Below are 14,242 nucleotides of genomic sequence, written 5' to 3' on the forward strand. Positions count from 1 at the left end.
CGACAATTTAAAAAAGTAAAGTAAAAAGCAAATTCCGAATAAACAAGACATCTTGAGAATCAAAATATAATTCAAACAAGACACAGATTGAGACTGTCGAGATAAATAAAGTCGAAAATTTACAGTCTCGATCTGTGTCTTGTTTGAATTATATTTTGATTTTCAAGATGTCTTGTTTATTCGGAATTTGCTTTTTACAGTACAAAGCTCGTAAGCTCAATCCCAAGTGACATAATTTCCATCTAGCACGACGAAGTTCCACGAAAAGCGTGTTATCGTGAAAATTCATTGCTCTTACCGACATCAAAGATGTATGGTGTCCAGTCTCCAACATTACCACGGTTATCCGTGCCGCGCACCCAGAACGTGTGAGGACCATTAGGGATATTCAGCCCGTTCCATCTACCAGATGTTCCAGTATCACACCTGACATTTCTCGATTTATCATCCAAGGCGCAATCAAAGACGGCATCTTCAGAACTAGTCCAGGTCACCCGAGGACTCGAGCTAGTCTTGACGGGAAGGGACGAGGGGAATGTTATTTCTGGAGCCGTTGAATCTAAGAATAATTGCAAGATAATGGTAAAAAGCTCGATTATTTAAAACTGGATAGCTCTATCAGTTCTAAACTCTTCTTTCTAGAGGCCCAGTAAGGATAATCTCTTATTGATCCAGTGTTACTACAGAAGGAAACCTGAACTAAACTAACTTTATTTAATCAACTGTTCTTCCTAAAGTTCCAGTAGGGATCATCGCTTATTAATTCCGTCTCGTATACAGCTCTAATACTGGACTCTCTACTCTAGGGCAGAGAGAGCTGGGTGTTTATGACTTCATGCTTACCAGTATTCCATCGTACACTGACTGGATCGCCTTTGTTTCCAACCTTATCAACCGACTCCACGGTGAACGTGTGTTCTCCGTCGTTCAGATCTGGCGTTGTATAATCTCCTTCCGTGCCATCCCCACAGGGGACTTCGACATCATCGAGCGTACACTTGAACGTGCCTTTCTCGTCGGCAGACCAGGTAATTCTTGTTTGTTTGTTCTTTGTCTCGCGCGGGACTTGGTTTGTTATTTGGATTCTAGGACCTCTTGTATCTGAGAAAAACAATTTGAAACTCAGGAAATGCTCGCACAACGAACTCGATCTTTTTCAAACTTTGCATTCAATTCTGGAAGGCGACGATTCTTTCTTAATATTAGGGAACATTAGATTCGTCTCGTACGACTTTTAAATCTGGTACAACTACCGAATGCATCCAAAAATCTCAGCAAAGCGAGTTATCCCGGTAAGGCGAGGTAAAAAGCACATCACATCAAAGGCTTAACCTGATTAGTCTTTCATTGTATTCAGTTTTCACCTCGCCTAGCCTGGATAACTCGCTCCATGTAACCAGGCCCTCACACTCATTGTTTTACCACTGTACAATGAGATTTCTCCTTTTCCATCAATGGAAAGATTTAAGGTAAAAAAAAATATTCATTACAACCCTTATTCGAGTGGAAATACCGCCATGGAAACGTTATGAGAAGATTGAGATCTTCTACTCAATGAGTTTGAACGTGAGTGAGCTTTTCGAGTACAGGCGTAAAGCCTGTGTTCAAAAAGACATGGAAATTCCGTTATTACAGAGCAGTGTGAAGTTCCTTTCTTAATCAAGGTTGAGTGGAAACACCACTCGAGTGGAAATACCTTCATGGAAATGTTACGACGTCATTAAAATCTAACAGCACTGGCCTAATTTGGCCCTTTTTCTAAGCGTTTTCTAATACCCAACGAAGCTGCTTCAACATCCTCACCTGTTGACCACCTTACTCTCTGTTCTGTTCCCCTGTTACCCAAGGAATCCACAGCATTCACTTCAAAGGAATGAGGACCATCGGGCAAGCTGGTTGTAGTATATTGGCCAGTAGTTCCTCTCCCACAATTCACAACGCGGCCATCAACCCTACACTCGAAATTGGCTGGTTCACTTGACGTCCACGTGATGGTTTGTCTTCTGTCGCTAGTCTTGGGGGGATTATTGCTTGTTATTGTTATTCCCGGCCCTCGTTTGTCTAAAAACAAGCAACGGAAAAAGACAAGAGTTGGCAGAAAAGTGCACTTACAAAAAGAATAATTTGATTTTGAAATTTGGGAGGAAGGGGGAGGTGGCGGGATGTGGGGGGAAGTTGGGGGGAGTTGGGGGGACGTGGGGATATATGCCCCAAATTCTTCCCAATTTCCCCCCCCCTGTCCCTGCGTTTAATAACCTATTCTTTCGGTAGCAGTCGATGACATCGGTCTCTTACCTGTAGTCCACGTTACAACTCTAGGCGCCCCCTTGTTACCCAATCCATCCACAGGAGTAACTTCAAACTTATGGTTACCGTCAGGCAGGTTAGGCGTGGTGTACCCCCCGGTTTCACCGGATCCGCAGTTCACAACCGTGTCGTCCAGTTTGCACTCAAAGTCTGCGGGCTCGTTTGACTCCCAGGTTATTGTCTGTCTCGGGTTGTTCGTTCGCGATGGATTGTTGCTCGTTATTTCAAGGATGGGACCAGTTGTGTCTAAACGTAATACGATAAATGTCTTCGGTTATTAGAGAGCTTTAGCAGTGACTACGACTACGAGATTCGTCATTCTCGCGCGTTGTTTGCTTACGCCATCAGCCAAAACTCGTAGTCGTTGAGCTTTTGAGTACGAAATTTATCAAAAAACTCGTACTCAAAAGCCCAACGACTACGAGTTTTGGCTGATGGCGTAAGCAAACAACGCACGAGAGTGACGAATCTCGTACTCGTAGTCGTAATCGTAGTCACTGCTAAAGCTCCCTAATATTGTAGCCAGCGAGGAGCCTGGCAGGAATCAAATTCTCAATACAAAGATTAATGCCCAATAAATAACTTTTTACGTTCTTTTCAAATGCATGAAGATCCCACGAGTGATATAATAAATACGAAGAAAACAGTAATACTACCTTAGTGTTACATGACATACCTTTTGTCCACCTCACGAACTGCGGTGAACCCCTGTTACCCACTTTATCCACAGCATTCAATTCAAACGTATGTCTTCCATCGGGCAAGTTACCCGTCGTGTAGTCTCCCCTCGTTCCTTTACCACACTCCACAACTCTGCCATTCAGTTTGCATTCAAAATCAGCCTTTTCATCTGTGTCCCAGGTAATTTTGTATGTTGGATCGCTGGTTTTCGAAGGATATGTCCCTCGTATTGCAACGACGGGTGGTCGTCGATCTACAGAAATCAAAGAAATCAAAAACAGGCCAGTTAGAAATGACTGAGCTATGCTGTATGAGTAGTCTGGTTTAGGTTTTTTCCTCCTGTAGTAACACTGGATCTATAAGAGATGATCCTTACTGGACCCTAAGGAAGAACAGTTTAGAACTGGTAGAGATATCCAGTATAAATAAAGTTAGTTTAGTTTAGGTTTCCTCCTGTAGTAACACTGGATCAATAAGAGATGATCCTTACTGATCCTTACCGCATTTGATCATATATTAGCATGTTAATTTGCGCATTATAAAATTTTTAAATATTATTATTATACATTAAAGTAGTAAAAGCAATTTGATTGGCTAATAGTTGACAGATAAATCGCGCAATCACGCAAAATTCAGTTATAACTGAGTTATCTGCAAGTGAGCTTGCGGTGGTTAACAAGCGGTATTCATTTGAATTTATTTATGTATTAATAATTGATGTATTTTTTGATGTTGCTATTAAATAAGCTTTTTCATTCGTTAATACTATGTTTACTATTCTGCATATGTATAATATTCGGCGGGGCTGATAACGCTTACCTCGACCTTGATAACTCTGCATATCAATAAACCGAATTCAATAATTGTTTATTATTATTACTGGACCTGGTAGCCAAAGTCTTTAGTAGAAGAATGATGGCTTTTTGGCCTTACACACCTGATGTCCACTTCACGACCTGAGGTTCACCCTTATTGCCGACTCCATCCACAGCGTTTACAGAAAACGTATGTTCTCCGTCAGGTAATATGGGAGTGGTATATCTACCATTCAGTCCAGACCCGCAACTTACAACCTTACCATCGATGGTACATTCGAACGTAGCCGGCTCGGTTGAGCTCCATGTAATTGTCTGTCTCGGATCGTTCGTTGCCGTTGGATTATTGCTAGTTATTGAGACATCAGGACTTTCGTTGTCTGAAAAACAACAATAAGAGACGATGCTTACTGCACCTCTAGGATGAACAGTTTAGAACTGATAGAACTATCCAGTAGAAATAAAGTTAGTTTAGTTTAGGTTTCCTCCTGTAGTACCACTGAATCAATAAGAGATGATCCTTACTGACCACTAGGAATAATAGTTTAGAACTGATAGAGTTATCCAGTATAAATAAAGTTAGTTTAGTTTAGGTTTCTTCCTGTAGTAACACTGGATCAATAAGAGATGATCCTTACTGGACCTCTGGGAAGAACAGTTTAGAACTGATAGAGCTATCCAGTATAAATAAAGTTAGTTGAGTTTAGGTTTCTTCCTGTAGTGACACTGGATCAATAAGAGATGATCCTTACTAAACCTGTCAAGTAAATGACCACTTACCAACATTCCAATTGAAACGAGCAGGTTCGCCGGTATTGTTATTTTTGTCAACACCCCGCACAGAGAACGTGTGTCTACCATCAGGAACATTTTCCCCGGTCCACAATCCGTTCAATCCCTCTCCGCAATCCTCATAATCTTGTCCATTCAGTGAACACTGGAAACGGGCACTCTCCGAGGATGTCCATCTTATTTGTGGCTTGGAATTTGTCGGTGTTGGATTCGTTCGGAAGGAGATCACAGGAACGGTGTTGTCTGCAACGTTTTACAAACGAATTAGTTTTGTTTGTAATGCACGAGACTGCAGGGGCGTATGAGGAATCCATCTCCAGATTGGGGTGGGGGGGCATGAGGAATCCATCTCCAGATTGGGGGGGCATGAGCAATCCATATCCAGATTGGGGTGGGGGGCATGAGGAATCCATCTCCAGATTGAGGGGGGGGGGCATGAGGAATCCATATCCAGATTGGGGGGGCATAAGGAATCCATATCCAGATTGGGGGGGGGGCATGAGGAATCCGTATCCAGATTGGGGGGGCATGAGGAATTCGTATCCAGATTGGGGGGGGGCATGAGAAGTCCATATCCAGATTAGGGGGGGGGGCATGAGGAATCCATATCCAGATTGGGGGGGCACCAGTTTCCAGGGGCACTTTTGGGTAATAAAAAGGGCAGCTAACGCGGTTTATATTTATGCTCTAAAAATTTTCCTGTGTGTACTTTTGCAAGGGTGTAAATAAAGTGATTTTTAACCGACATTCAGTTGGAGAATTTAGTGCCCAGGGGCAAACACCAATTTGTGAGGGCTCTTTTTCTAGGGGATTTGTTAACCCTTAATTTTTTTCACTCGAATCCCCCTTAAATCTGGGCCCTGGGCCAGCACACGTGACACTTACCGACTTCAAATCTGTGTTGCGCGTATGGTCCTCTATTGTTAAACGAATCGGTGCCGTAAACTATGAACACGTGTGACCCATCCGGGATATTCTCCCCAGTCCACCTGCCGTTAGCACCATCCCCACAATCCACTAGGTTAAAGCTGTTATCAACACCACATTTGAAGTCGGCGTCTTCGGAGGATGTCCATCTAAACGTTGGATTGCTTTTCGTAACCTTTGGTGTGTCCGGTGGGAATGATATGACTGGGCCGTCTCCATCTGCAAGTGGAGAAAGTTTTTTACATGTTTCTAATAGGCTCAATTAATACGGTTTGAATAAGTGATCATTCTGAAACTTGAACTAGCAAACCAAAGGTATCGAGGTTCGACTTCCATCGTGGTCAAGCCTTACAGGAAGTATAAAACTGTTTCAGACGTCAACTCTTTATGCACTGAAACTAATATAATTGAGCTCAAGTCCTTGTTTAGTACAATTAGAAAGTCTAGCGGCAAAAAACTTTGCGAAATAACGTCGCACGCTGATATTTTTCGTATTTTTCAACATTTTACAGCTGAACTTTCCTATTTTACTAATTTTGGAATGCTCATTTCTGCTGTGCATCTCAGAACCGATTAATTTTGTCTAGTTCAGGATGTAGTTTAACAGGGAAATGGTCCCTTGTTCTTTGTCGTATTATTTGTGCGTACAATGTAGCCGTATAAATTATCTCAATTCGGATTTTCTCGGTTCTAATGGGACTGGATTCGGGATCAAGTTTCTCGGATTGCATTGGACTCGGATTTATCAATCAATTTTTTTCGGGATCAAGTTTCTCGGATTGGATTGGACTCGGATTTATCAATCGATTATTAAAAATACATCATTTTTTAAACCAATTAACGTTTGGAGCAAACAGATGATTTTATTTTGCTTGTTGAATGTTGATTAAACATTTAACAAGTTGGAGCCAGAAGACGGACATTTAACTGTTTGAAACGTTGCTAAAATAAAACATAAAAACCTCTTGCGGAATCCTGTTTTGAAACTAAATTAAATTATGTCATTAACAATGAACAGAGGTAGATAAGTTCCAATATAACCAAGGAGTAGCGTGGCAGCGTCTTCAAACAACTTAGCATCAAATGTGGTATAACAACTGCCTAAATAGACAAAACACTTCTCGACGTTTCGACCTGAGGGCCTTCGTCAGGAGAGATAGTATGAGAGTTAGTACGAAGGCCCTCAGGTCGAAACGTCGAGTGTTTTGTCTATTTAGGCAGTTGTTGTACCACATTTGATGCTAACAATGAACAGAGGTTAAAGTTTTAGAAGGAAAATTTTCTTACCAGCTTCAAAAGTGTGACGAGCCCATTCGCCCACATTGCCATTTCTGTCAGTACCTCTCACCGAGAACGTGTGGGGACCTTTGCGTACTTCAAAGGTCATATCCTTCGATGTACCCTGACCGCACGGGATTCTCTGCTCGCCGTCAAGGTCACATTCATAGTACGCGTATTCCGAGCTAGTCCATGACATCGTCGGTTTTCTGGAGGTTTCAATGGGTAGATTGGGATCGAATGAGATCACTGGACCGCTTGAGTCTGGAATAGACAGCATGGTAAGAATGGAGTGAATAAAGAGTCTTTATGACCGGCGATGAAATAGCTGTTTGGAACCGTTGTAAAAAAGTACACTGCAGGGGCCGGTTGTATCAAGCCCGTGTAGCTTAAACGGTGGATAAGTTCAAAATAGAAAGCAAGCCTGCCGTTTTATTCAAGAAGCAAACAAAATGTTTTTGACCTTAATACAAAGATACTGTTTACAGCTACATATTCAGTGCATAATATTCAAGTTGACTCATTCAAGAGAGTTGTAAGAGTGTTATTTAATTTTGACTTATCTACCGTTTAAGCTAAACGGGCTTGATACAACCGGGCCCTGAAACACTAAATTGGTTACCAATTTTTTTATTGGTTAAAACATTAAAAACGTGGTTTAAACAACCAATTTTTTGGTTGTTTTCACCAAATAAAATTGATCAAAGAGGGACTGATGAATCTTAGCCAACCAACTTTAAATTAGTTGTTTTAACCACCTGATTTTACAGAGTATTTTGGAAAAGGTATATGAAATTAAAACAGCCTAGGAGTTTCATACAGCGAGCCGATAGGTATATCGAATTCATGCTTTCGAAAACATTCTTCTTATCAACGATAGTCGATAGAAACACTTCGAAATACCTGTTACCCAGTTGGCAGTCACAGGCGTTCCTTTGTTACCCAATTCATCCACCAGGTTCAGCTCGAACTTATGGGGTCCATTGGAGAGTGGCTCTGTCGTAAATTGACCGGTGGAACCAGAACCGCAGCGGACTGTTTTGTCGTCAACGGTACACGTGAAGTTCGCTTTCTCGTTGGAATACCAGGAGAGCCGCAGTCGTTGCTTGTTCGTGGTTTCTGGGACATTGCTAGTCAAAAATGCTCGGGGCCCAGTCGTATCTAGCGATGAGACATACAAAGATTGCTACGTTTAGTTGGAAAGCCCCGGGGGCAGCAGAGAAAACTGTCCTCATGCCTTTTACCAGCAGAAAAACCGGGACAAGGGGGTAAAGAATACTGAAAGCCCCGGGGGCAGCAGAGAAAACTGTCCTCATGCCTTTTACCAGCAGAAAAACCGGGACAAGGGGGGTAAAGAATACTGAAAGCCCCGGGGGCAGCAGAGAAAACTGTCCTCATGCCTTTTACCAGCAGAAAAACCGGGACAAGGGGGGTAAAGAATACTCTTTCATTTTAAAACGTAGCATCCTTGGTTGCAAAATTTCGACTTTGATCACAAAAACTTTGACAGTAAAAAAAGAGCCCCATATCACTCACCGACAGAGAACACGTGTCTAGCATGTGGACCAACGTTTCCAGCTTTATCTGTTCCCTGTACGAAGAAAGCGTGTCGACCTTCTCGTACATTACTTGCCGTATATTCACCATTAAAACCGTCGCCACAAGGCCTATAGTTCAGCGTGGAGTCGATAGCACATTTGAACGTCGAGTTTTCCGACGAACGCCATGTGAACGATGGATCTCTGGTGCTATAAGCCGTTGTTTTTGTGGTTATTTCAACATTTGGAGGTGTGTTATCTGCAGAAAAAAGGTTAAAAAGGCTTTTGTACATCGCTGTTTCAAATTAGTTTACACGGGCCGTTTGTTGACACTGTATAAAATCTTAATTTATGTAATTATATTATTAAGGCGGTGTTAAGGCCAGCGCAAACTAGAGCTACAGAATACCTATCAGAAGAATAACTCTATGCGATATTGCTAAATTTTGGCAGGGGGGTGACTGCCTCAAAAAAATGCACTTGCTAAGTGACGAATCATGACGAATCACACTTACGAAATAAGTACAGGAGTTCTACTTCTGGTAGGTATTCTGTGCTAGAGCTATGTGCAGTTAGCAAAAAGTTATTCGTGGTCATTGGCGTACAAGCCAGTTGCTCTTGTGTGCGGCCGACTTTTCGGGCGACTGGCTTACGCCAATGACCACGAATGACTTTTTGCTAACTGCACATAGCTCTAGTAAGCGCCGGTCTTTACAGTATGCAACTTTCCTCGCAAAATGTAATGCAATTCTACTTCTGAGGCATCTAAAGTTATCAAATACGAACATTTCATACGATCTGCTAATGTTTTCTTAGCATTTTGAACACTCTTCACAAATTAACATCCCTCAAAATTAAAATTGCGATTATTGCATTGCAAGTTGCAAGGAAAATTGCACCGCCTTTACATTAATTATTGTTGACAAAATTGCAGAAAAATTTTTCGCGTTCAAATTATCACGTAAATTTGGTTGACTATGAGTCACCATAGCATTCGCTCCAGCTTCGAACATTGAGTTCAGTGTTTGTTATGAAGACACACTCTTCACCAATCTTACTACTCACCCACATCAAATGTTCGCGAAGCTGGGCTACCCGTATTTCTGCGCATGTCCCGACCACGAACGTAGAATGTATGCCGACCATCGGAAAGATCGTAGAACTGTCGACTACCACTCGTACCAGACCCACAATATCGCCACGCGGTAGGATCGTCAATAGCGCAATAGAAATAAGCTCGTTTATTTGATGTCCACTGGAACAACACTCTTCTCCGTCTCAAACGTGGAGCATCTAATGAAATAACTGGACCAGTGGCGTCTAGATAACCGTAAACGATATTTACTAACAACTTGTTGACAATTAGAAACTATTATTCTCACATGCTCTTCGACATACTTCAAGCAATAGTGTGATTTAGGGTAAAGGGGTTCCCTGCTCTCGAGGATTCTGAGATGAATGTTGAACTAAACAGTACACTGGATGCTGAATTGAACATTGAACTGAACACTGAACTGAACATTGAACTGAACACTGAACTGAACACTGAACTGAACATTGAACTGAACATTGAACTGAACACTGAACTGAACACTGAACTGAACAATGATGTAATAAACACTAAGCTCTGAACTGGTAATTGAACATCAAACGCAAGATCAAGAGCAAGAGCCTACCAATATTCCACGTGTGCTCAATAGGCCCTCCCACATTTCCATTGGAATCGGTTGCTTTTACGGAGAACTTGTGGCTTCCACCAGGGACGTTCTCTTTTCGCCATCTTCCATCGTATCCGCCACCACAGGCTTCATATTCGCTATCATCCAACGAGCATTTAAAGTTAGCTTGTTCACTTGAAGTCCAGCCAAATTGTGGTGAAGTATCTGAGCTGTGTGGAAACTGATTGAACTCTATTTGTGGTGGTACACTGTCTGTCAAAAAAGAAGCAAGCAAACTGTTTCAACTTTCAAAACCAAATCCATCGTCCGGTCTCTCTTATAGCATTGATTTGTGAATACTAAAAAAATTGGAGCCCTTTTCTTCAAGCAGCCAAAATGGTCAAACCGGTCATATTTCAAATTGAATAGAGTATTTCGTTACGAATATGGCGTTGAGACTTTTATTTTTGTGCAAGGCAGATGTAAATAACGATATACTTGAATGCAGAGTTCTTGAAACACTCTAAAATACCAGTAATCTGTCTACACTGAACTTCAACAGGACCAGTCTGGCCGTTTTTAAAAGCGCCCCAGGTGAAAAACAAACAAACTTTGTGCTACCTTGTGTCCAGGTGAAGGTATGCCGACCACGGTTTTCTGTTTTATCTTTGCCTTCAATAACAAACGAGTGGGGACCATCTGGTATATTATCACCAGTCCACGTTCCAGAATCTCCCTCGCCACAGTCGAAGAATGTGCGATAATCCAAGGAACATTTAAATTCCACATCCTCACTGGAGGTCCACTCAATGGTAGGATTAGAGGAGTTCGTCCTGGGCCTGGATGAGATTTGGATCGTAGGAGCTGTGTTGTCTACAAATAGGTGAATAAGTATAAGTAGGTGAGGTATGTGAAGGGAAGGTGGGGTGAGACAAAGTAAGGTGAGTTGGAGGGGGGGCGAGTTGAGATGGGATAAGGTGGGGTGAGGAGATAAAGTACGATGAGGTGGGGTGAAATGAGTTAGGATAAGGTGATCTAAAGTGGGATAAGGTGGGGCGAGTTGAGACAAGGGAAGGTGGGGTGAGTTGAGATAAGGGAAGGCGGGATGAGTTGAGATAAGAGAAGGTGGGATGAGTTGAGATAAGAGAAGGTGGGATGAGTTGAGATAAGGGAAGGTGGGGTGAGTTGAGACAAGAGAAGGTGGGATGAGTTCAGATAAGGGAAGGTGGGATGAGTTGAGATAAGGGAGGGTGGGGTGAGTTGAGACAAGGGAGGGTGGGGTGAGTTGAGATAAGAGAAGGTGGGATGAGTTGAGATAAGAGAAGGTGGGATGAGTTGAGATAAGAGAAGGTGGGATGAGTTGAGACAAGAGAAGGTGGGGTGAGTTGAGACAAGGGAGGGTGGGGTGAGTTGAGACAAGGGAAGGTAGGATGAGTTGAGACAAGGGAAGGTGGGGTGAGCTGAGGCAAGGGAAGGTGGGTGAGTTGAGATAAGAGAAGGTGGGATGAGTTGAGATAAGAGAAGATGGAGTGAGTTGAGACAAGCGAAGGTGGGGTGAGTTGAGACAAGGGGAGGTGGGGTGAGTTGGAGGTGAAATGAGTTAGGATAAGGTGATCTAAAATGGGGTGATATCAGATAAGGTGGGGTGAATTAGGATAAGGGAAGGTGGGGTGAGGTTAATTAAGGAAACACAAATCAAGGTAGATAAATTGCACACATGCAGTTTATCAACCAATCCTCACTAAGTTATGATGCAAACATACCAACACTGAAACTGTGGGTAGATGGAGTACCAACGTTGTTATTACGATCTCTTCCACGCACAGATAACTCATAATCTCCATCTGGTTTTGATCTCTGCCAAGCTCCGGTATCTCCCGCGCCACATTGTTGGATGTCTTGAGTGAATCCATCAAGGGAGCATTCAAAGTTCGCGGGCTCACTAGATTTCCACGTGAACCTGGGATATCGCAATGTAATCTTGGGTTGATTTGGATCAAATGTGATCGCCGGGCCTGATGAATCTGTAGGACAAATATCACAGATTTATACAAAGTTATTTATTTACAGGGTGCGAGGTGAATATCGCTGGATAAAAACAGAGACGAAGTTTAGATTTTTAATAATTATCCAGTCCAAGGCATATAATTGTTTTAATTACAAAATTTGTTCAATTCTTAAAAGGAAATCCGTTGAAGAGAATACATTTCTTACAAACGTAAACAAATTTAAGATAACTAGACTTTCTCACGATGACGAATATGTCACCATTTTTGGGGTACTTTTTTTCAAAACCGTCAGCGTAAAACCTCGTAACGGCGACTATCTTTATTTATAGGCTGAATTTATTCTTCAAATGGTCTGTTCATTCGAAAAAAATGCTTTTCATGTTGTTATAAATTTATAAACCCATTTGAGAAAATTGAAACCATCCCAAAAACGTCATCGTGAGAAAGGCTAATTAAGGTAAGGAAAGAGTTCCAGTGAGTGAAATCTCTGTATAACATTATCTCTCGAATACATCTGAATTATGCAGCCTCAGTTTTCTCTGCATGAGTGAGAAAACTGGACTCGAATACGACCTGGAACATCGCAATTCCATGCATTACGAAGATAGTCATACCTTTGTTCCAAGTGAAGGTGTTTTGGCCGGTATTAAGAACGGGATCTTTTCCTCTTATGACAAACTTATGAGGACCATCAAGCAGATTACGGCCGACCCAAGAGCCAGTTTTACCATTGCCGCAGTCGAAGAAATCGCCGTCATCAAGTGCACATTCGAAATTCACGTCTTCGTCTGACGTCCATCTGATATTAGGAGTTGACGTTCCAAGGTCTGTAGATTGGACGATTTGAATTCTTGGCGCTGTGTTGTCTAAGTTGTAAAAAACATAGTTGTATCAAGCTTAAAGGACAAGCTAAGGACAGGTAGCTACTACAGATGAAAAATGTAATATTAGAATTATCGGCTTTTTCATCGAGCTATACTAAAGTATAGGCTAGTGGTTATTCCAATATTTTGTCAAAGATGGCTTGGTTGTCGAAGAGATGCAGAAAGCTTTCCTGCCGGTTGAAGGTAATAAATATAACAGTTATGTAGATAATGAACTAGAATTTATATATTTGTAGGACCTAACAGGAAGCAGTTACGAAAAAATTAGCAACTATTCGCCGATCGGCAGAAATCGAACCTTAAGCATCGCCCTTGAGCCAAAACTGAACCTCGAAAATGCACAAGGAAAAGAGTAGGTCAGGTCTTAACTCGGGACCATTTCTTAACGGCATTGCAGACCTAAGTTCAGATTCAGCTTTGCCCGTTTGCCGTATGTGTCTCACGTTCGCCGTATAAGACTTTATGTTTGAACGACTGCATGTCTGCATACACCCACAACCGCTCAAACAATAAACTTTAAACACGGCGAACGTGAAAACACATACGGCAAAGCTGAATTTTCTACTTTGCTAAATACATCAGAAATAGTCTATTGCATTCTTGCATAACTGCTGAATATCACGAGTTTTAAGTGCAGAACGTTTCTAATTTAGCGAAATTGCGGCACACTTAAAGATAGTGGAGTTAAAACACAAAGTTTATTAGCAGTCTGGCGTTTGCCGTGAACGTCAAGCTAAGGGTCTCTATTATCGAAACTCACCGACTTTGAAGTTGTGTTCAGAGGGTGTGCCAGTGTTTCCGTTAAAATCTTGTCCTCGAACGGATAAAATGTAGTTGCCATCGGGCTTGTACTGCTGCCAGGAACCGGAGGTCCCGGAACCACAATCTTCTTTTGTTTCAAACCCGTCCAAGGAACACTCGAAGCGCGCGGGCTCGCTCGATTTCCACGTAAATCTTGGAGTACTTAGTGTAACTGAAGGTTGATCAGGATCGAAAGTAATCGCCGGGGCTGAGGAATCTAAAAAAGATCGAAGACCATAACGTACCATACGAAGCAAGCTAAACTTAGGTCCGTTTCAGACGTCCAACTTTTCATGTGTCCAACCTAATGTTAATGAGCTAAAGTCTTTGTTAAGTTCATTTGCATTCGATTCGGCAAATGAAAAGTTCGACGTCTGAAACGGGTCTTAAGTAAGTTTACTTTGTCTGAATAGCTCTATTAGTTCTAAACTGATCTTCATAGAGGTCCAGTAAGGATCATCTCTTATTGATGATGTGTTACTACAGGAGGAAACCTAAACTAAACTAACTTTATTTATACTGGATAGTTCTATCAGTTATAAACTGTTCTTC

General features: G+C 42.0%; 1 protein-coding gene across 1 annotated transcript in view; it reads right to left on the reverse strand.

Moving 5' to 3' along the window:
• The window catches only part of LOC114533322, a 47,575-nt gene that overhangs the window by 9,816 nt on the left and 23,517 nt on the right, over positions 1–14,242 (reverse strand). The window contains exons 24-40 of the mRNA XM_028554832.1: positions 13,650–13,907; positions 12,620–12,871; positions 11,760–12,020; positions 10,618–10,869; positions 10,015–10,269; positions 9,404–9,658; positions 8,337–8,597; positions 7,704–7,961; positions 6,810–7,064; positions 5,481–5,741; positions 4,584–4,838; positions 3,926–4,183; positions 2,984–3,241; positions 2,296–2,553; positions 1,804–2,061; positions 844–1,101; positions 299–559 (exon numbers count right to left, since the gene is read on the reverse strand). Coding sequence (XP_028410633.1) covers positions 299–559; positions 844–1,101; positions 1,804–2,061; positions 2,296–2,553; positions 2,984–3,241; positions 3,926–4,183; positions 4,584–4,838; positions 5,481–5,741; positions 6,810–7,064; positions 7,704–7,961; positions 8,337–8,597; positions 9,404–9,658; positions 10,015–10,269; positions 10,618–10,869; positions 11,760–12,020; positions 12,620–12,871; positions 13,650–13,907 — 4,374 coding nt within the window. The remainder of the gene's footprint in view (positions 1–298; positions 560–843; positions 1,102–1,803; positions 2,062–2,295; positions 2,554–2,983; positions 3,242–3,925; positions 4,184–4,583; positions 4,839–5,480; positions 5,742–6,809; positions 7,065–7,703; positions 7,962–8,336; positions 8,598–9,403; positions 9,659–10,014; positions 10,270–10,617; positions 10,870–11,759; positions 12,021–12,619; positions 12,872–13,649; positions 13,908–14,242) is intronic.

Source organism: Dendronephthya gigantea, unplaced genomic scaffold (assembly GCF_004324835.1).
Source record: "Dendronephthya gigantea isolate DGI-Jeju-01 unplaced genomic scaffold, DenGig_1.0 000002F, whole genome shotgun sequence".
NCBI lineage: Eukaryota > Metazoa > Cnidaria > Anthozoa > Malacalcyonacea > Nephtheidae > Dendronephthya > Dendronephthya gigantea.